Raw genomic sequence first — 23,580 nt, 5'->3', positions numbered from 1 at the left:
TCAAAGCAGTAATAATAAAATGCAACAGACAAGATGAAATGTGTCTGCTTGTTTATTTGCATGAGCAGACATTTTTCATTTCAGCATTGAGTGCATGTTCGGTTAATTTTATTTGGGTTTTGCACAGTTTGGCACATATTGTATTTGTATGTAAGTTTTATTAATTGACTGGCTTCACAAACAGACTTTATAACTACAATTTTGTAGGCACTGGGGTTCATTTTAGAGATCTGTTAATGCACCCGCCTGTACATTTACATAACACTGCTGCACATTAACTATCGTTTTAATAAGTGAATGTGCTTCTCTGAATGGCATCTATCTATCTATCTATCTATCTATCTATCTATCTATCTATCTATCTATCTATCTATCTATCTATCTATCTAGCTAGCTATCTAGCTATCTATCTTAAATATATTTTTTATATATATTTTTTGGAGGCAGTGTTTTTGGCCTCAGCTACATTTGAATATGTGCTAAAAGGAAAAAATGGAAAAGGTGGGAAACAAAATCCAAAACATAACCACTGATGAGTACAGTTAACTCTACATTTGTGCAGATGTTAGGTGAAAATTCAGGCACCATAGCAAAAGTACTTACAGTTTTTTTTTTTATTGGTTTGGCGCAGTTTTCACAAGCAATTGGTACATTTTCAAAACTCTTAGTACTTATATCACAACAGATCATCAAAAGTGCACCTTTTTCAAACATTTCAGCATATTTTCAATTGTGTTAGTACAATACACATAATGACAAAATATCCTTTTCACTACACAAAATAACTGTTTCATCTAAATAAATGTTTCGTTCACAGTTACTGCCTTTCATAATGTTATCACTATAAAATTTTTGATTTGCATCTCTTATTATTTAATACATTTTTCTGTCATTTAATTCAACTGATCTTAATGTTTAATCAATGAATCATTCATTATGTCCATGGATTTTCAACTTGACTGATTGTTGTCTGGTCATTTGTAAGTTCCTTTTGAGAGGAACAATGTCTGGGTGAAACAACTGCGTTCAGAATATATTCAGGTACAACACTAAACTGGCATGCAATTACTGTAACAGAAGGTGATGGAGCTGGACGCTGCTGTGAATCATCACAAGTATATTTTTGTTGATGAGGCCGGTTTCAATCTGGCAAAAACTAGACACAGAGGACGTAACCTTATTGGACAAAGGGCTACCATCCAAGTCCCTGGACAACGCGGGGGGAACATCTCAATGTGTGCAGCTATATCTGAAGATGGTGTGGTAGGCTGTAGACCAGTTCTAGGGTCATACAACACTGAACACCTGATCGTTTTTTTTTAAATGAACTGGAGCAGGCCTGTCAGGGAGAAGACATTGTCTATGTTGTTGTGTGGGACAATGTCAGCTTCCACCATGCACAGCTGGTTCAGGAATGGTTTCAAACACACCATATTCCCCTTTCCTCAACCCAATTGAGGAATTCTTCTCTACATGGAGGTGGAAGGTGTATGATCGCCATCCCCATGAGCATGTCTTCCTTCTTCAAGCCATGTGTGAAGCTTGTGGTGATATAACTGCTGAGCAATGTCAAGCCTGGATTCGTCATGCCAGGAGATTTTTCCCACGGTGCCTGAACAACGAAGACATCCACTGTGATGTTGATGAAAACTTATGGCCCAATGTTAATGACCGGCTTGATTAATTGTGTAAAAGTGATAAAAAATATATTTTGCTTAGGTAAATGACTTGTTTTTTTTCTCCCTTTTTCGTGTGTGTGTGTGTCTGTATATATATATATATATATATATATATATGTATAATTTTTTTTATGTCTGAACATAAGTGTAATATTTGCTGTGTAACGTTTTACAGTTCAGTTACACTCATTCAGCACCAAGGACAATTTGAAACGCTTACCTTGTATTATTTGCTCCTGAATGAAATGATTGGTAAAAGTACTAAGTTGAAAAAAGATCTTACTGTTTTGTTTGGGTGATTAAAGCAAATGTTCTCAAAATATATCACAATGATCATGTGTTCTGAAACAATGATTAAGTGGAATGAAAATATGTGCAAATACAATGAAATCATGACATCAGATTTGAAAGAATGACTAGTGGTGTTACAAATGTGATCAAATGTGAGTTTTGTACTGAGAGATTTGAAAATGCACACTTTAGTTATGAAAATAGTACCAAACCAATTTAAAAAAAACTGTAAGGGCAGTGAACTCACTATAAAAGAAAAAAGTTTTAAAAAAATGAAGACACTGAAACCAGTTTTGCTTGACTTGAAAAAGTCAACATAACATAGCCGTGTGAACTACATCGGTTCATTTATATTGAATAAGTGGATCAAATGCTACACGAGCCTGATGTCTACAGCAAACATTTGAGAAATTGCTTAGTGTGTATCTGTTAAATTTATAAACTGCTGTTTATGAGGAAATTACAGTGCCTGTCTATTCACGTCTTACCCCAAACCATCACCCATCCTACTCCCCCTTCTTTTTTAGCTTTAACCACCGTTCTCTGCACTTCTTCTTCCTCTCCATCTGTCACTCTAACCCATGCTCTAACCTCATCTTGTTTTGGCTTCATCCTGCTGTCTTTCTGCATATACTCCTATTTTCTTCTACTTAAATTGTCTCGCCCTTCTTTGCTAGTGCAGCTTACATATTGAACTGTGCTTTTAAAACTTTTTTTATGTAATGCTTACATTTTGAGTATGTACACTTAACTCAAACACTTCCATTTTCTGTGAGGTTAGCAGCAGTTTGAAGGGCAATAGTCCAGAATGATACAACAGCTGAAATAACAGAAAAATGTGATTTATAATACTAATAAAGTCTAATAATAATAAGATATGTTTTTTTGATATTGGCTCCTTTTTCACTAATTTTCAGCCCAGCTCTTGTACTGGACCATTTTTAGAGTAATGTTAACATTTACCTTTAGCTCATTCAAGCATCAAAAAGGCACTGAAACCAAGGGATACACCAGTGTTGTGAGTACAGCTAACAAACAACTTAGCAAACAAACAATTTTAAATTGAATTCTTAGGAATTCTTTATTAGAAAACACATTTAAAAAATTTCATTTTAATTTGTTTAGTCAAATCTATGAAAAGGACCAAATGTAGCACAGGCATAAAACAGTTTTTCTGCTCTATCAAGATTAGCTATTAGCCAAAAGAGTTGGCGTTTTTCAGAATACATGAGGAAACCGGACAAGTGCCAGGACTTCAGTTGATCCATCTACTATTCACTAAGGCTTAATCAAAAAAGCCATTCTTAAGGAAGAGAAATGAGGAGAAAAGACTGAGGTGTGCTAAATTACACTAGAAGTAAACAACAGCTCTTATAGAGTAATGGATCCAAATGTGAAATTCTGGGTTCAAAGGACTTCAGGAAAGTAAAGGAACCATCTTTAATACACAGTGGAGACTCTGTCATGGTTTGGGTCTGCATTTCAGCCAGTGGTGTTGGGGATCTGATGAAATGATGAATGCAAAAAACCCACATCCCAAACACACTGCCAATGCAGTAAAAGCATAGCTGGATCGAAAAACACACACAGTGGAACACAATCAGTCATGGATTGGCCTCCCCAGAGTTCAGACCTCAATATTATTGAAGCAGTGTGAGATCATCTTGACAGAGAACAGAACAAAAGGTCGCCAGCATCCACAGAAGAGCTTTGAATGTCCTTCAAGAAGCCTGGATAACTATTCCTGAAGACTACTTAAAGAAATTACAAGAAAGCTTGACTAAGAAAGTCGAGTATGTGTAGAAGAATAACTAATAATAATTCCATGTGTGTTTGCACATTTCACCAAACAAAGCTTAAAGAAATGAGGAGTGGGTCAAGACTTTTGCACCGTCCTGTATTTCTGCGTATGGTACTGTTGATCCTTAAGGCATGTTGATACTTTTCATATTTTGAATGCAGGGCTTACTTATTGTGATATTGATGTTTCTCCTTAAGTAAAGAATCAATATCCTTCCTCCACTGCTTTACTCTGACTATTAATACATTTTATTTTTTTTCCTCCTTCACTGTCTGTATCTTAGTAGCTGTTAGCTAACAATGGTGCGCTCTGCCTCCACATCAAGCCAGCCATATCTATTTTGACTAGATCTCTATTTGTAGCTCATCGACCTGTCAGGCAAGGATCCGTAGCTTTGCTCAAACACATGTAGACACACTCCAGATCTTTAAATGGGACCACAGCCAGAAAGCCGAAGCAGAGGTGGCAACTTGCTGCTTAAAGATTTGTGATTTTGAAACAGAAAGTTTACAAATCTGTTATATTAGTAGTGTGTAATAAAACTGAAGCACACTGACAAGCAAATCAGGCTTGATTTCAGGCAGCTCCACGTCCCAGGGGAGAGATGTTGCCGCTTTTCACATAATTGGAAAAATAGTGCCGTCTGGAGCCTCATGAAGTTGTGAAGCAAACACAAAAGCTGACCTGAGCTTTCACATCTTACTTTCTCTCTTTCTTTTTTTACTTATTATTTCTTCTCTACACTCACTCACCGTGAATGTTTATCTCCAGTCTCTTGTTGTTACACAGTTAAGTAGACGACACCTTGATTGCTGATTTTGCCAAGCTGAACATAATATTGCAAAGTCCAGGATTTGCACAATAAGTTCTGACTCATAATCTAGACAGTATAATGCCCTGTTGTGATATTTGAATTATGTTTGTGGCCATTTCAACACTAAGTTTGCTATGTAGTAGTTTGTGGTTGAGGGTGAAGGGGGTTGCATATTAAGCCATGTGTATCTCCTAAGCCCAAAGACCGCTGGGAGATGTAGTTGGAACAGTAGCCCCAACGGCTACAGTTTGAGTTAATGATGTGTGAAGACCAGCTGTAGCTGTGTGACATGCTCTCCCATGCGTGCCTGCAAGTGCTAGGCTTTTCTTTCCTAATCACTGCGATGTGGCTCGACTCCCTGCATCGAGAACCAAAAGTCTGGTGGGCTTTTGCGACCTCTGTGATGTAAGGCAAACGAAAAAAAAGAAAAAAGGAAACAGTCAGGGTTTCGCTGACATTGCTTGAACTGTCATCAGAGTGGACACAGCTGTTGATGATAGAAAAGGATTTAGACAGAGACCAGAAAACCCACTGATAGTATGATAATACAATCTTTTGTACAATCTTTTAATACGTGGTTTCTGAGGGAACACTTGGATCATCCTTTTTTTCCTTGGAAACACTGGAGTATGTCATCTCTCTGATGTTTCTCCTTTTTTTTAAGTAAACGTTGCCTGTTGTCTTCCAATTACTCAAATAGAATCTGTCATTGTCCTCTGAGGTGCCCAGGCAGCATCAGGGCCCAAACACGAAATCTCACGTTAAGCCTTAATTAACCAGCTTCTTGTTTTTGGGTTCACCTGTTCCCAAAGTGCTCACACTGTTTTTAGATGGGATTACTGCTCATTTATCTCGCCTTTCCTTTCCCCTCTCACCGCTGTCATAGGTAACAGCTTCTCCTCATGTCTCCCAAACACGGTTAAGGCTATTATGTGGCAAGTGCATGGCCCCATTTGGAGAGTTCCAGTCTCATTATGCTTTGAATGGCTTCCCATTTCATCTGTAATACTTTTCACCACTGGATTTTCAAAACGTGAGAAAAGATAACTGCAATGCACGGTCAATCTAGTTGTATGCCGCGCTTTTCTCATGACAACATAACTACCACGGCACTTGGATACCTGAGATTTGAAGCATGAATGACATTTGGAAGTGTGAAGCCGAGCCACGTGTGAAATTATAGACACTCACTGTGTTGTTACTGCCCAGACATTGTAGAGGTCTTATCACTGGGTACAGGAGAAGAGATAACCAGCAGCATTACCATATCTGTTTCACTTGAGTTGCCTACCACAGTGAATCATCAGCGGTCAGCGCACAAGAGAGGGTGTTGACATTTATATTGTCTGTTTCTGCTAAATCTTGGCACCGTGGTGTCCATCATAATACTCCACCTCGTGACCATCTGGTTTTCCAGTTATTCATTTATGCAGCTCCTCAAGTGCACTTTGTGTGTTTTGGTTATTTATCAAGTAAAGCTTCAAATTCAAGAGGCTGTGGTTTCCCTTTATCGTACATGTTTGAAGGAATATTAAAGGTTGTGCTTGAAAGTTTGAAACTTTATTCGCCTGTTTGTTTACAGAGCATGATGGACAAGCCTGCAATACCGGAGTACAAGGTGGCAGCGGTGCAGAAGTCACGCTTCATCCTGCTCCACTACAGTGTTTCAAAAGCGCTGTGGGACTGGCTCATTCTGCTGGCTACCTTCTACGTGGCTGTCACCGTGCCCTACAATGTCAGCTTCACGCCACACGATGACGCCATCACAGCTGCACGCTCCACTATTGTCAGTGACATTGCAGTGGAAATGCTTTTTATTATAGGTAAGTTTTTAAAGAAGTAATTGGGAAAGATGATTAGATTAAAAACATATCAATTATGAAACTCTAGAGAAATTCCAGTGTAACAATTTGGTCAATATCTAATGTCAGTATTGATGTTTTTTTTGTTTTGTTATTGTTTACTCTCCTTTTCTTCCAGGAAAACAAAGAAATATTCTTTATTAAACATAACTAACATGTTTTAAAGGCTTTTAGGTATTCTTAACACTGTTTTTCAACATTTACCCAATGCAAAATTGATGTGACACAACAAATATTGGTCCGTAACACTGGTTTGTCAAAATTTGACTTTATCAGTATTCCAAAGATGTCCCCGTATCCCTGCTCAAGATAAAACATGATCACATTTCGGTGTTTTCGAAGCATTTTTCAACATGCTGACGTAAGGTTTTACTCCAACATCTATCCATTTGTGCCATCTATGGCACCATGGAAACCAGAACAATCCAAGCAGCCTTTTCTTAGAAATGTCCCCTCTTATTCAGGTTACCTGGGTTTAGGAGTCCCTTCAGGATGTACTTGGTCTCTTTGAGGGACTCTTCTTAGTTCAATAAAGCACCCAAGGGATAAAATAAGGTGGCTGACTTGCAACACGCTCCTCTGAGCATGGGTTTGGAGTTTATGTCAGATTCCTGATGCCATCAACTTGGCACAAACGGGCATGAGATTGCTTGTTTCTGAAAGCTCATTTACTTAGTCTACCCATTTCTAGTTAAATGAATAATTAATGAATTCCATATTAAAGCTGAAAGGGGCATGAAAGGGGCTCAATTCGCTCCAGGAACACGGTGTAATGAAACATCTTTTTAATGCTGATGTGTTTGTATGTGTTTTTTTAAATTATTTCATTATTTATTGTTTTCCCATAAATGCTAAATATTCAATGAAAAATAAAATGTGCATCCAACGATGAGCTTTCATCTCAGTAAAAATACATAGTTTGTAGGACAACTGAGGTGTTGCTAATTCAAATAGTTTGCATGTTACATGCTTGCCACGTGGTGACGTCAAGGTTATATGTTTCTTGCATACAGACCCTGAAATTGTAAAGTAACTATGAAGCATCCCAGATGTTTAATAATTTTCCCACCGTTTCATTTAGACCTGCCTTAATTCTTTGTGGCATAGATTAAACAAGGAACTTTAGACATTCCTGAGAGATTTCGCTCAACATTGACATGATAGGATCACAGTTACTGCAGATTTGTTCCACCAGGTAGGTTGTCAAGGCCTTTTACGTTCCAAACACCAAAAAAGAAAGGTTCAAGAAAAGGCCGTGGGTGGCAACGGGAGGTTTGTATCTGAACGCACTTTGATTCCATTGTCTTAAATCATATGTCGGTTATTTCGTGCAAAGTTATGAACAAAAATCAACCAAATAACTTCTTAAAACCTAAAATTAAACGAATGGTAACTTAATTTGCTTCAACTACTTCAAAAGTGTTCAAAAAATCATCGTTTTTTTGTCAGAACGCCAAGTTTCGCTCTGCGTTTTTTAATCAAATTAAAAAGCTCTCTTTCTTGTTCCTCCATTTTAACCACAAAAGTCGTTTCACACGGTCCAAAAGATAATTGTTCAATACAAATGCTTCATGTTGCAGCTCAGCATCTCGGCTCTTCCAAACAAAGTTTCATATTTACTCACGAACTTTGCGTCATTTTTTCAGTCCATTCTGCGAAGATGCAATCTTCCAAGTCCAATCTTGCAAGTTTCTCCCAGATTCCAAGTTGATATCCAAGCGAATCAAATGATTTTTTGACTTAAATGTCAAGGCCTTTTACGTTCCAAACACCAAAAAAGAAAGGTTCAAGAAAAGGCCGTGGGTGGCAACGGGAGGTTTGTTTTTGAACGCACTTTGATTCCATTGTCTTAAATCATATGTCGTTTATTTCGTGCAAAGTTATGAACAAAAATCAACCAAATAACTTCTTAAAACTTAAAATTAAACGAATGTTAACTTAATTTGCTTCAACTACTTCAAAAGTGTTCAAAAAATCATTTCCTCACCCTCCCGACACCCCAGCAGACATTTGGCAAACAAAAAGTATCCTTACCACACCCTTCCAGGGTGCTCTTAATCCCATGATTAATGGGAGGGTCCATAAGCCATTAAACCAATCACTTTCCAATAAAATGAATTACAAATTTACATAAACAAAACTAGGTCAACATATTCTTACAACTTTAAAGAAAAAACAAAAATTAATACAAATTGCATTTTATAAACATTCAACAAAAATGGCCACAACATAGGTTCTCTGTTGGATTGAGATCTTAGGACTGTGGAGGCCATTTGAGCACATGTTCAAGAAATCAATTTGTGATGATTCCAGTTTTGAGACATGGTGTGTTATTGTATCAGAAGATGGGTACATTGTGGTCATACGGGGACCGACATGGTCAGCAGCAATGTTCACGTAGGCTGTGGTGCTTGACTTTTTACCCCTTGAAAGGTTTCTAGTGGCAATCCTCGAAGCTCTTTATGAACTGAGTGTTTTCTGTCATATTTCAGGCCAGCTTATTTGTTTGATTTTATTTTTTTTATAATTACATATTTTCAGACATCATCATGAACTTTCGCACCACCTATGTGAGCCAGTCAGGCCAGGTGGTGTATGAACCACGCTCTATTTGCATCCACTACGCCACCACCTGGTTCTTTGTGGATCTGGTGGCTGCCCTGCCCTTTGACCTGCTGTACGCATTCAATATCACAGTGGTGAGTACTACTGGACAATCATATGTCCAACCTTCTTTTTTGTCCCCGCATCCATCTGTGGCTGTCAGCATTACCATCAAACTGATAACTTGCTGCCCTGTTGTTGCAGTTTGGCTGCCTGTGTGACAAGTAAACCATATGTACTACATTTCACAAACAATACAAAGTGTTTGAGTGTTGATATTTTGATATTTAGCTTTCTTTCCTTTCTCTCCTTTTCTCTGTCACCTCTCCTCCCATATTTGCCTCAGACCTCCTTAGTCCACCTGCTTAAGACAGTACGCCTCCTGCGCCTCCTTCGTCTGCTCCAGAAGCTTGACCGCTACTCCCAGTACAGCGCCATGGTGCTAACCTTGCTGATGTCTGTGTTTGCACTGCTGGCTCACTGGATGGCCTGCATCTGGTACATGATTGGACGCAAAGAACTAGAGACCAATAATAATTGGGACATAGGTGAGTCTAGTTGTGGCCTTGCTGAAGTCCGATCTGTTGAATTTTTGGTGTTTCATCTAGCAAGGGCGAGACATTAAGACATTTCACCATTTTCTCAGAACATAAGCAAAGCCTGTTCTGATTTGATTCAGTTTTAATAGGTGTGTAAGTCGGCTGTTTCCTGCAAAAACTGAGTAGGCATTTGTTTTGTCCCTACTATGCTATAAATAGTAATTGCTTACTTATTGGGTGTCTAGCTCTGCTCTGTGGTGAGACAGTACTCCGCTGCTCTGATAAGAACAGCCTGAAACCAGATCAAAAGCTTTTACAAAAAAATGGTTGGTAGCAAGCAGCACACTGATGTGTCAATGAATGATGCATGCTTTTGTATGTACATTTTGGCTGAAGGGAGGTGAAGTCACAGCTGCTAATTAAGGCTTAGCACTATTTATCCCTGGAGGAGTAGGTCTAATTCTAGTCTGTTCCAAACCAACATACCTGGCTCCTGACGCTGTTGATCATCTCTTTCTAATACACAGAAAGACACCCACATGCAGGCACAAACATACATTTCTGTATTTCTCTCACATTGCAATAAAAATAAAAATAACAAGAGGTTAAACTTCTGGACGTTGCTCTCTCAACGCTACTCTCTAACCTTCTCTTTCAAGGGTGGCTCCATGAGCTGGGCAAACGTCTGGAGACGCCCTACGTTAACAGCACAGTGGGCGGCCCAACAGTGCACAGCTCCTACATCGCTGCCCTCTATTTTACCCTCAGCAGCCTGACCAGTGTGGGCTTTGGCAACGTCTGTGCCAACACCGATGCTGAGAAGATCTTCTCCATCTGCATCATGCTCATCGGCGGTACGTCTGACACCGGGGTACATTCTCCCTCTGGCGTCCTGGCATAACGCTGCTTCTGTTTGGCATGCGAGTACAACAAATTCAGCAGGAATCGAGTTGAATGGCTTGGCTGGCCTTTAAGACACAGCTTGCTGTCGTCTTCATAACACAGAAACAGCTGAAATGGCAATTATTAGTGCAGCATATCAGAAGATAGATAATAAGTGTTTGTTTTACTGCTTTTCTGATCGGTGATGAAAGCAGAATTGTAACTTGTGGCTTCTTTGTGGATCAAAAGTAGATCATGACTGGGCAGTGAGCCATATAATATACACTTTATGAGAAAAAAACAAAGTATTGAACCACATGTTTTTATCCTTGAATTCAGTTTTTTCAGCCTCATTGCCACAGGTGTATAAAATCAAGCATGTAGTCATGCAGTCTGCCTTTACAAATGTATGAAAGAATGGGGATCATGGAATATTAGATGTGTAAAAGTCACCAATGCTCTGCAAACCTCTTCGTCTGGCATTAACATCAACACAAAACTGTGCATCGGGAGCTTCATTGCATGGGTGTCCATGACCAAGAAACTCCTGTAGGTGTAATGTGTAGGTAACCCAGTGCTTTTATCCACTTAATGTATTTCAATATGTTAAAAAACAACAATTTTATAAAGGAACAATAGACTTAAATCTTTCATTTCTTTGGTTTTTATTTAATATTGTTAACCTTTTTTTGTAATCAGGAGGTAAAACTTAAGAATTTAAGAATATCTTTGGGCCCACACTTCAAAATAGGATTTGAAATTGTAATATGTTACATATTTACACATCCCACCTTTATATTTACACCTTTGTTTCTGTCCTTATTACAGCACTGATGCATGCGCTGGTCTTTGGTAATGTTACCGCCATCATCCAGCGTATGTACTCGCGCCGCTCTCTCTACCACACACGTATGAAGGACCTGAAGGACTTTATTCGTGTCCACCGTCTGTCCCAGCAGCTTAAACAGCGCATGCTGGAGTACTTCCAGACCACATGGTCTGTCAACAATGGTATAGATGCCAACGAGGTAGGAGTCCCTTTCTTGTTGCTGTCATGTAATATCTTTGTACATGCTGTTATCTGCCTTCTAGGAACTTCACAGCACTGTTTTCGATGGCAATTGAACAATGAACTCTGCTCTAAAATTCATTGCCAGCCCTTTGAAGCTGTAATTGTTTGTGCACAGGACATGGTTCCCTATACTCCATCAATTGATATCCTATTGAAATTCAAAAGAGGGTGACTGGTGGCAACACAGTCCATTCACTAATTACTTATCAGTGTCACACCTCATTACATCTGTCACAAATCCCCAGCTCCTGCATGACTTCCCTGATGAGCTGCGGGCCGATATCGCCATGCATCTGAATAAGGACATCCTCCAGCTGCCGGTCTTTAAGGGGGCCAGCCGCGGCTGCCTGCGCTCACTCTCTCTTCATATAAAAACCTCATTCTGTGTCCCGGGAGAGTACCTCATCCGTCAGGGTGATGCGCTGCATGCCAACTACTTCGTCTGCTCTGGCTCTCTAGAGGTGCTGAAGGATGGCATGGTGCTGGCTATATTAGGTCTGTATTGTTGTCAGATTGCATTTTTTGCATCATGTTTTTTGTATTTATTTTATATTTTTTGTACTTTAAAGTGTAACAGGGAATTTATCATCTTTTGGATTTTAGGGAAAGGAGACTTGATTGGCTCCGACCTGCCTGGAACAGACCAGGTAATCAAAACCAATGCTGATGTGAAGGCGCTTACCTACTGCGATCTCCAGTACATCAGTGTGCGTGGCCTGAAGGAGGTGCTGGAACTGTACCCCGAGTATGGCAGCGTGTTTACCTCCGACATCCACAACAACCTCACCTATAACCTTCGTGAAGGCAGCCAGGACGAGGTACCAAATACACACAACATTCTGGTGTTGATTCAGTTCCTTCAAACCTGAAAAACCAGCATGCCTAAATTGGGATGTCATTCTATGCCATGAAGAATTAAGACATTAATGAAGATAAAAGCAGCTACAAGTTGGTACTAGCAAGTAGCAAATGCTGCTATTGCCAATCCACATGGGTTCATATCTTCAGCTGCTATTCTGTAATCGTTTTAACAATCCAAACTTAAGCATTGAACAATTTTAACCTTGAAGAAAAAAGTAATTGGCTTCATTGGATATTTAGTTGAACTCCACAAACAAAACTGATTTAGTTCTTCGTGTGTGACTGACAAAACTGACAAAGATCTCCAAGGACATCTGCAACCTCCCCCTCTCAAGCATTATGTTTTTTGCTTCAAGCATTCCTCTTTTTCGAATCTGGCTTTTCTCGTTGGCTTTAATCATTTCTTTTTCTCTTTTTTCTTAGGTTGATTTGTTTAGTTTGGGATGCGATAGACATCTGTGCTGGTTGTGTTAATTAGCGGATGTCTTTTTGTCAGTCAGGTTCAGGGAAAACAACTTTAATTGTATTAATCAGCACTTCAAAGCAGACTGATTGTGTTTGGTAGACTTGTTCCATGAGGCGACATCAAAGTACCTTTAAGTACTTTAAACCTTTAAGTAACCATTGTATATATTGGTATATATATATATATATATATATATATATATATATATATATATATATATATATATATATATAGCAGAAGTACCTGTGACCTAAGAATGAATGTTTAGTTATGCAGAAACTGTGTATGTGTTTAAACATAAGTTATGTTTACTAAATTAGATAGGCTTCTCTGAAGCATGGCTGATCGTGAGTACTAGCACTTCTCTCACGCCATCTGTTCAGGGTTTTTGCTCAAACACAAAGCCAGGGGACAGCCACCCCCCTGCAAGGATGAAGGAATTATTTTGCTACCTCATTTCCAGACCACACACACACACACTCACAGTTGTACTGGTCTCATCGGCATCCTCACAGTGGGTCTTTTTAAGATGGGAATTCCTCTAGGAAGGGAAGTCCTTTAACTCCTGAGACTAACTTGAGTATTATATACTGACAGCACAGTAATCAGTCAGTCGCAGTGAAACAGTGCCAAAGAAACAGATTGTAGGAATCCTTATTACAATATAAGATATCCACTTTATCTTCTGTAAATGGAGAAAAAGCTGAATGCCAGATGGAAAAAGACTTTTCTTTTTCTGTCAATTCTATAATTTAATTTCAGCTTTTGTTGCTGAGCTGTCAGTGAAATTATTTTTAGCAGTTTGGGGAGAAAATGTAACATTTTTTTACTCAGCAAACCAAGCTGAGTGTCTCAGCTGGAGAAACTAAAAACATCAACTGCAAGTCAGATACACTGAAATTGTAATCATCAGCCAATTATGTAAAGAACACTTTATACTGGTATTATTACAAGTTTGCTATTACATAAATTACTCCAAAGCACTCGCAGTGAACCTGCAGCTCTCACTGGCTTTATGGAGGATTACACTGCGTAGTTACTTTAGTTACTTAAAGCTCATCAGTTATTTGTCCAGCCTGGATCTTGCTTCACTTCATAGCAAATGCTGTGCACTCTACCAACTCAACACCCAATGGCAGACTTACTTTCAAAACATTAACAGTAAAAGTAATGATGTGTCAGAGTTGTCGGATTTAAGGTCAGGTTGAATGATTTGTTGTAATTGGGGTCTAAGACCCAGGAGTGTTGCTTATTTCTTAGGGGAGGTGAGCTTTGAAAGATCAGGGATGACTGCGCTGTCCTGGGCAGAGTGGGAAGGTCACTCCACCACCGGGGATCCAGCAGAGTGTCAAAATTTGTTGGGCTATAATGACCGTGTCGCCACAGGGAGGGTTAAGTAGTCTGTAGTCATGGCGTGTGAAGAACAAGCCGGTCGGTCTGAGTTATGGGGATGTGGCTCCCTTTGGAGCCTCAAATTGACAAAAACAGTTTAACAAAGTTGACAAAGGTACCCGCTGCTGAGCAGTGATGACAGTATACAAAAATGATATTAGTTATATATAGCTACCACAGCTTTATTTGCCACCTGAACTTTGAGTTTTTAGCATGACGATTCTAACCTGGAGAGTGCAGAGCGCAGAGACGACTACTATCTCAGATGACCCGCCCACAGACCACATTAATGTCTCTGGAAGTGCAATCTTCCACTGTGAGAGCTCATAGACAGCTCTATTTGGGATAACTCTGTTTCAACTTGTTGGACCCAGTAGATTCAGTTTGAGATTTTCTAGACTCTAGAAGTAAAAAGAAAAGCTCTTTGCTATGCAAAACCCTCTCTACTTACTTGACAAACAGATACGGTGTGTAATTTTATAAGTCAGTCAGGCATAATTTGCTGCTTCCATCCCTTTTTGTGCAAGATAGCATACTTGTGACTGAAATTCCCAGAATCCCCTGTCCCTGCAAACCTACTTTGCTATGTGGGACACTTGTTGCATTAGTGCTCCTTTAATTGACTTGACATTTAATGTAAGTTGAAACCAAAGTTTCTCACTGGCTGGTTAATCATCCCATTTTGCTCCAGGGTTAGTTTCCTTATGAGGAGTGTTTGCCCCTGTTTTCAACAGATTCATGCACGTTTTCCCTTCGCCTCCCACATAGCACCACTTTTTTTTCTTTTTTTAACCTCAGCATTGTGCTTTAACGAAAGATTAAATGTAATTCACGTCCTCGCTGGTTTCCCTCCTCAAAGTGCATCGCTGGCATGATGTTGCTAGAATGGCAGGCTGTGGCTTGTGCTGTCACATTAGCCATGTTGTCAGAAGCACATTTTTCACACACAAGGGAAGGACTCACGCTACCACAGCTTTATTTGCCACCCAGCTGGTGATTGCTAAGTTACTAAAAATGTCTAGCCATAGACACACACATATACACACATACATACACACACACACACACCAGGGAAAGACAAACTTTCCCTGGAATTCCGGCGCAATCGAGCATAGAAAGAAGATTGAGCGTGTAATTCAGCTCATGTGGCAATGGCTGCATCGCTGGCCAAGTTCATTTAATTAGTGGCACCAGTGGATGAAAGAGAGACTAACAAATTTGAATTTAGACACTTTTGCTACAGAAAAGTAACCAGTGAAATGTATTCATTTTTTGGGATTTCACTGCAACAGTTAATCTAAAATGTTCAGGGTTTGATACACAAGAGGCTGAATGAATAAATTAAGGTATTATGCCTTTCTTTCTTTCTTGTATCTTTCTTTTTTGTCAACGCAGGGCCTCCGAAGATTTTCAAAGTCACCGAGGCTTCCACACGTGAGTTCAGTGCAAATTCAGTATCCTTCTAATCAGGTTTCACATTTTCAGATTTCCTTAACATACTGCTGGTATTGAATTTTAATCTACAGCTGGCAGTGCCTTGGAACAGCTGTTGTCATTACGTGTGCTGTGTATTTTTGAGATTTCATCCACCATTTTTTTCTGGAACTTACTGCAATGCTAGTGAGTACTTTGGGGGGGACTTGTGTAAGGACTTCCCCTACATGAAAGCAGCTCAGTCTCTCAAGCTGGCACACTAACTGGGTCAATAGCTCCTTTAATGGGAACTCTTATGAGCTACTTTGCTTACTGTGTACTGAACTTATCAGTCTGCTTTATTGCTGTATCATTAAAACACTATTTACAGTGCTCACTTTGTCTGTTTTAAACTGCGTAATACAGTTCTGTTGGCAGAAGCACAGCACATTTCTAACATTAGTAAATTAATGATGGAGATAGTGTCAGCTGTAAATACATACTTGTCCTCATCGGCAGCTTTAAACCATATTAGATGTTTTAAACTTGACAGATAGTTTGAACAGAACAGTTTTTAAGATATGTTTTAGTTATTTTTTATTTTTTCATTAAAAAAGATAAAACAAAAAAGTCTTCTTTGGTGTTTGTTATGCATAAATATATAAATAGATAAATATAAGAGCTGAATCTTAAGTCTGGATCTGAATTTATTCTTGCTGTAAATTAAGATGAATTTTCCAAGATATGCACATTTTTTATCTATATTACATACAGTAGAAGCTTTTTTTCCTCTCACTGAGAAAAAAATTCTTATGGGTCTGAAAAAAGTTTTTTTTCCCCATTTGCAAGTTAAAATTTTTAATTATTATCTCAAAATCTGGTAATGTGAAATTTCAAGATTTTTGTCAATTTTTAGTTATTTTCTAACACCACCTGTACCCTGACCCTTACCCTAAACCTACCCCTAAGGTCAAATTATTGACTTGACTTGAAAATAAACTGAAATTTTGACTCGCAAGTAGCAGGTTTTTTTTTTCCAGTTGCAAAAATAAGATCCTATAATCTTTCAATAGTTAGGAAGCCTTCGAAAAAGTTCATGGATCCAGATCCAGATGTGACTCAAACTAAATCAAGACAAAGTCCCATTTCAGTTAAAATTATAATGCGAATCCAAATACACCATCCAAAAGCAAATAGGTCTTCTTACTGATCTTGCTAACAAGCAGAGCTAACTACCACCTCTTTACTGTTTTTATCTTACTATTTTGAGAGTGTACAGTTTAGTTGCTAACTCTCCATACTGTACTTTCTTTTTGTGCAGCAATCCAGGCTTCCTTCTATTGTGGAAACCAAGACTGATGACCCTGACGACTCCTTCCACCTGTCTCCAGCCACGCGCTCCCGCCGCAACCTCCTGCTGCCCAACTTCACCAGCCCCGTTCGTCGCACCTCCCTGGGGAACCTCCTGGGGGACGAGTTACGGCAGTTCAACGCCCTGCGACGCTGCCGTTCGCCGAACCTTAGCCGTGGCTTCCTCGGACAGAGCTCCCCTCAGCCACCTTCAAAAAAAGAGCACACGACTCCTGTCTCAGCCCCGAGCACGGCATCAACCGCAGCTGAGGGAGAGTCAGGAGCTGAGCAAAAGCCTACAAAGCTGCTCATTCCAACTGTCACTTGTTTTGGGCCACCGGATCTTAGTCCCAGGTAATTTAGTTTCAGGCCTCAGCCAGAACATAAGTAAAAAGGCAAAGGCTAAATTAATGTCATACAATTCAATGCGGTTTAATAATAATATGTACTCAGGAACTATAACACTAACTAAAGTACTTTACGGCTGTTCTATGTGTGTTTTGATGATACATAAGGAGCATAATTTTTTTCTTTCTACTTCAAAACAATTTTACACTTTCTTGAATGTTTATATAGTCACCTTGATTTTAATACAGTCATAGTATGTCCAAGAGCATCTGAATGAGGCTTTTCAGTAATGGACTGAGCAGAAAGCTGCAGATGGAGTGTATTTGCATTGCATATTTCAACAGATGTTACTGCATTTCATAACCATCACACCTTATACTCCCGATCCAGCTATCTGTATTCATAATGCATCCCTAAGTCACCCAGTAAGTTCTAGGTATGGGTAAGTGCTGGTTCACAGAGCTCAGGTGTCCGCCCCTCCAGACTTGTGCTGCTGTCTTCATGTTCAAACCCACATAGGCGTCTGCCAGCAGCAGCTCTCGTGGCACATCGCTCGGTCGTCTCTTGGCTCCAGTGATAATTGAAAAAGCTCTACTGTTACATTAACTCCGGTCTCCCTCCTCTTCACCCCTCTCGCCAGGGTTGTAGATGGCATCGAAGACAACGGGAGTACGTTCCATTTCAACGTGGAGCACAGCGGGCCTAATGCCAGCTCAGAGAGCAGCAGCACCCAAGGTAAGTCAAACCACCCACGAGCTGCTAGGGTCACCTGGGTGCCAGATGGCTGGAGGTAAACTCAGGAGTTCAAATAGTGGATACCACGAGGCAGGTCTGCCTGCTTTAGGGGGAATATGAGAGCGCAGCAGAATGAAATGACAGCCAGGTGTCCACAGAGTCAGAGAACATGTTAAAGGACAACTGAGGTCAAAGCAGGGCTCTGGCCATCTGACCTCAATCTCCACGCATGGTTGCTTTCCTCCTAGGATTACTATCAGTTTCAGTTCAGTAGAGATTCAGCTAATTTGCTTATTAAGGGGAGTGCTTTGGTAGCATAGTCTTGCAACTTGCATCTCTTTAGCTCCTCTCTGGCGATCTCCAGTTTCTGTTTTGATTGCAGACAGTTATTCCTGTCTGCCTATCATCATCTGCTTGCTTGTGGACACTATGATACTAGACCAAGGTTATATAGAAAGCCAAAGCACTTTCTACAAAGACTGCAAAACCAGGATAAAGTTAAACACTATGTAACACAGTGCAATGTGCAACTGTATTAGATTGCATAATATAACATTTTTTCCAAATATGTGTTGCATTATGCACTCCAGCAGAACAGCACATTAAACTCTCTATACACCTCACAAATCTGCTGTTACAACTGACACATCCCACCCACCCCAGACAGATAAAATAATGCATGTACAGTGTGTGAATTTTCTGTATTTGTATAAAATTATAGCCTAAAATATCATCCTATCATCCAAAGAAGGACTAAATTAAATGAAAAATAAATCACTTGGTCTCTCTCTCTCTTTTTTTTAGGAAGAATAAGGAAGCGTTAGATACCTGTTGACGGGAAACTGTGTGAACCTCTAAGAACAGTTGGAAATTTGCACGTGAAATTAGAGTGAGGTTCTTTCAGTCAATAGGATGACAATCATGACTCGGCTCCCCTGTAGTATTTTTTAAAAAGAGATTTAGAGCTCTGTCCTCCTCGGTGTTTCAATCTCAACATGGGAACAACGAGGAGCCACTGGTCAGTCGAGTCGAGATCTTTGTCCGGTGTACAGATAGAGGATGCTCACAAAGAAACCATGGGTAACACCTAAGTAGCTGAAGTCTCTTCTAATAATGATGTTCATGTTTATGAGCCCACCATCAAGAGAACAGTGAACAACAACGGTGTGCATGCAGGACTGCAAGGAAAGAGAACGGGGCTGTCTGTCTGCACTACAAAGCTGTTTAAAACTATGTTTTGTGGATGAAAGAAAAGCTTAAATTTCCTCCAGGTAGATTCCTCATCAAAAGTTACCAAAAGCATTGAATTGCAATGACTCCTGGGAGTCAGAGGGTCACACCAGACACTCAAAGCGAAGGATCACTTATTTTTGTCCATCATAAAAAAAAAATGTTTCTATTTTGGGGATTTAAGTGAAATTTGGATGACGTTTCATTTATAGAGAAATTTAAACATACATAGTTACACATGCATGTATAACGTCTATCTGGGGTCATGCAACATAATTTTGCTTTATATTAAAATTGATCAATCCTCCTGGGAGCTAAAACTCCTCCTATTTTTCTTCTCCTCGTTTCCCAAGACACCACACAAAATAATCCTGCTCTGTTCCTGGAGACGGAGGAGGTCAGGCAGAGCATCAGTCAACTCAACCTTCAGGTGAGCTACAGCCCCTTAGCCAAAATTAAAATTGATAGCACCGAGGATAATGTAGCCCTGAGTGTGAATTCTCACAGATCCAGAGCAGTTTGCTCAGTGCTCTCCTTCTTATTATCATACATTCTGTCTTTGGTAGTGACTGAATATGAAACACAGGGGGAATTATTAAGAAACAAAATCCATCTTATTTTATGTTGCATGTAAAAAGCAAAAATTATAGAATCACAAGCTTCACTTTTTTTGTCACACAGATACATTTCTAGCATCTCATCTACTATCGGCCTGCTTGGTGTATGTAAAGGAAAAATATAAAGTGAGATGAAGCGGACTTGATGCCGGCCTATACCTCAGTCTCCCCCTGCTCTCTTAATCTGAATGTAAATAGAGCGAAAGCAGGTGCAGCAGGAGTATCCAGATGGGTGCTGTCTGAAGTCAATATTAATTAATCAGCAGGGCACTTCTGCAATGCAGAGGATGGCTGGTAGTGCTGACTCTGCAATTTAAAAGATAGTTGACAACCTCTCTCTACTTGTGGCCCTTTTGGCCCCCATCTACATTTTGTACATCCTTAGCTTTCTGTCTGCTTTATTCTCTGCTAGGGTCACTTACCTGCTCTTCTTCCTTGATTTCACAAGTGCATTAGAAGACATCTCTTCAAGAGGGGATTTCAACTTTTTTACAGTCCTCGGAAGGTCATCAGAAAGTTATAGCTGGACATCAGCCCGAGAGTAAACTTTAAAGAGAGAAGCTGATTAATTCATTAATTAAGCAGCGATAGAACCTTATCATTTGTTACCTTAATGTTTACCTTGAAAATTTACCTACATTGAATATGTTGGAAGTCTTTAAATGTCACATGTAAACTGTAAGTGCTCTCTACACAGATGGGCACGTTAAACCAGGAAGTCTCTGAGCTCACCAAGAGCCTTCACCACATGATGCACATCCTCCAGGCTCACGTATCTTTTCATCACTACAATGCCTCTTTCCCCTCCCATCCGTGTGGTGTCCAAATGGCGTCCAACTCTCCCAGAGCCTCCAACAGCGGCATGCCTTTTAGTCATAGTTCAACCTTCCACCTCCATAACGTTCCCGGGAGCCACTATTCCCACCAAAGTGCCCCAGCCGCTGGCCACTGGAGCTGCAGTGGAACTGCTGAAACCCCAACAGAGAGCCACCAGCGGCCTCAGTCCTGTAGTCCGCCTGCTAACCACTGTCCAACACTCTCTCCAAAATCTTCTCCTAAATCTGTCCCGTGTCATAGCTCTGAGAGCATGACTGCACATCTGTGGACCAGCCCATCACTTCTTAGCATCAGCCCAGGCTTCCATGGAGGAAGTCCAGGCCTTCCACCTCATGCTGGACATGAAGACAACAGACCCCTCGGTGCTAGCTCAACTACCATCAGTAAGTCCCAGCCCACTTTGTGCCTGCAGCCTCCCAGTGATAATGATGAATACTCTTGCCTTTTGTCCAGTGTCCCTACAGGAATGTCCACACATAGCCTGCTGGACACATCACCCAGTCATTATGCCAACCTTAATCCTTTAAAAGCCTCAAATGAGGCCATGTGTGTCCTGATGTCCACCCCGCCATCTCATCCTCTGATCCAGGATACCTCAGTCTTCCAAATTAAGGATTCAAACTCCTCTCTCCACCCTGTCTCTTCCTCTCCACCCTCATTACCATGCCAGCCTTTTGGGAGTTCTTTGGATTCAGGATCATTACAATCTGATGTTATTGAGCCCCATCTCCCACTAGGTGACCCATCTGCGGTGGAGCACACCAGTCTGGAATGCCTACTGGGAAACACAGGCTCTTTGGAAAGCAGGGACAGTGGAAGTGCATCTTCACGAAGGTCCAGCATCGGCGTTCAGACTCAGAGCACAGAGCAGTCGTGGTGCCTGGACCTCACGGATTAATATTTCCACATCTCAGCAGCAGACTGGAACAAAGCAGAACCCAACACGAAATTTCTAACATGCAACTTCTTCATGCAACAGTGTTTTCTGAGACTCTGGCAGAGACTGTCGATGTGTGCTCTGTTTCCCCACCTTTTACTTCCCATGCTCCCTTATTACTCAAACTCCACGCAATTTACACTATTTCTATGCAAAAGCATGTATTTTGTGCTTCATTTTGGCTTTACTGAAGTGTGTCTAAAAAAGAGAAAAAGCTCACGACAGTGGGTTCCAGTATATATATTGTATATTTTTTCCAACATCTTCAGAACAACTTGCAGTTGATAATACCTGTTACCTCCTTGCATGGTAAAGTAATTTATTCTTTTTCCTACGGAAAAGGTTTCCAAATTAATGTGTAAGCATTCTACATGACAACCAGTTGATTGTGTACACAGGCGCTGTATCTATGTGCAGACAGGTGAGGATGATTTGCTGTTTTAAGAATACAGAGGAACAAAAATGAAACATGCCTCACTTTGCATGTAGAAAGTAGAGTATGTGCATCACACGGCGTAGATTGTTTATTGTTTTTAATTGAATGTCTTTCTCAGTTCAGCCTTCTGGGTTGTTTTGTGAATATTTGGACAATAAGTATCTAATATTTAAACTCCACCAACCAGTACACAGCACTTACTTATGATTTCAGTTATAATTATGTTAATATCTCCTTTTAAAGCAGTCTTAAAACGTCAAAATTTCCTATTTTTTCTCACTAAAGCGTTAAATAGAGCAAAACAATGCAAAAGAAAATCTTCCTCAAGCATTTATAATAAACACCATAGCTGCTCATAATTTAAACATAAATAAAAAGATTTAGCTTCAAAGAAAAAAATAAAGTGGGTCCCATTAAATATTTAAACTGGTCTTAATTTACGAAATAAAAATGCCTCCGAGGGACAAAAAGATGAACTTATGATACTTATAGAATATTCAGAGTATTCAGGAACTTTTGAATGATTTCTCTCTGGCTGACAAAATAAATATGCAGAAAATGTGCAACTGTGTCCTTTGCTGTTGTATCACACTTACCACTGTTTATGCAAATGATATTTCAGAGATAGAAAACATGTCAGGATAACCAGCATACTGTGTGCTATATATGACTGCTTAGTTGCAATAAGCCATCAGCAGTCAGGAGACCGGCATAAGCTTTGGAATTATTTAAGGAGAAAATGCAGTTACCGGTTATTTGTGTCAACGCTTGAAAAAAAAGAAAAAGACAGAAACTGGATTATTTTTCACTGAGGCAAAGCTCAGAATTTTCTTGGATTTGGATTACGATGCTTTGCTGTTATTTGACAGGTTATTTGTGGTTTTCAAATCTCATGGTATTGCTTACATATATCAGTATAAAGACTTTTATATGCCAAGAAAAGTCGTGTTTTTGCGGTTTTTCCTCAAACGTTTCCTGTTTAGTTATTAGGTGATTAGTACTGATGCCTGAAAAAGACCAAAGCTCACAATTATTAGACATCACTGTATTTGTTTAGTTTACTTTATTATTACTCTGGAAATTTGATGATTGTCTTGTCTGATTATTTCTTGATAATTAAGTTAAATTTGCAGCCCCGAGTTTAACAAAATGAGAAACGAGAGGGCTGCAGCAGTTCAGCTTTGAAATAAATGGCTTCATTTTTGATATCTTTGAAGAAAGGATTAAAGAGGAAAAAAATTGTGTCCACAAGTTGAATAAAATTTCAGACGACCACAGAAGAACACAAAGTCAGCACCGTGCTTTCTTAAAAGAAGAGGATTTGCAGCTGCTCTGCGTCTCATTAGGGCCTTTGAAGGCAACGGCGCTGGTTTATCCTCGTCCTTACTCGCCACTCAATCTGATTATATAAGTG

General features: G+C 39.8%; 1 protein-coding gene across 2 annotated transcripts in view; it reads left to right on the top strand.

Moving 5' to 3' along the window:
• Positions 1–22,870, top strand: part of kcnh4b (potassium voltage-gated channel, subfamily H (eag-related), member 4b) — a 41,119-nt gene extending 18,249 nt beyond the window's left edge. For both annotated transcript variants that reach the window (XM_006791192.2, XM_035907903.2), the window contains exons 5-16: positions 6,168–6,408; positions 8,989–9,146; positions 9,398–9,599; positions 10,250–10,444; positions 11,301–11,500; positions 11,790–12,039; positions 12,148–12,362; positions 15,659–15,697; positions 16,998–17,380; positions 18,015–18,109; positions 19,693–19,769; positions 20,654–22,870. In XM_006791192.2, coding sequence (XP_006791255.2) covers positions 6,168–6,408; positions 8,989–9,146; positions 9,398–9,599; positions 10,250–10,444; positions 11,301–11,500; positions 11,790–12,039; positions 12,148–12,362; positions 15,659–15,697; positions 16,998–17,380; positions 18,015–18,109; positions 19,693–19,769; positions 20,654–21,691 — 3,093 coding nt within the window. In that variant the 3' untranslated portion in view covers positions 21,692–22,870. The remainder of the gene's footprint in view (positions 1–6,167; positions 6,409–8,988; positions 9,147–9,397; positions 9,600–10,249; positions 10,445–11,300; positions 11,501–11,789; positions 12,040–12,147; positions 12,363–15,658; positions 15,698–16,997; positions 17,381–18,014; positions 18,110–19,692; positions 19,770–20,653) is intronic.
• Positions 22,871–23,580: the final 710 nt, after the last annotated feature.

This window comes from Neolamprologus brichardi, chromosome 8, assembly GCF_056152115.1.
Source record: "Neolamprologus brichardi isolate AB-2024 chromosome 8, ASM5615211v1, whole genome shotgun sequence".
Lineage (NCBI taxonomy): Eukaryota > Metazoa > Chordata > Actinopteri > Cichliformes > Cichlidae > Neolamprologus > Neolamprologus brichardi.
The sequence above is the reverse complement of the archived record's forward strand: the minus strand, read 5'-3'. Positions and strand labels throughout refer to the sequence as shown.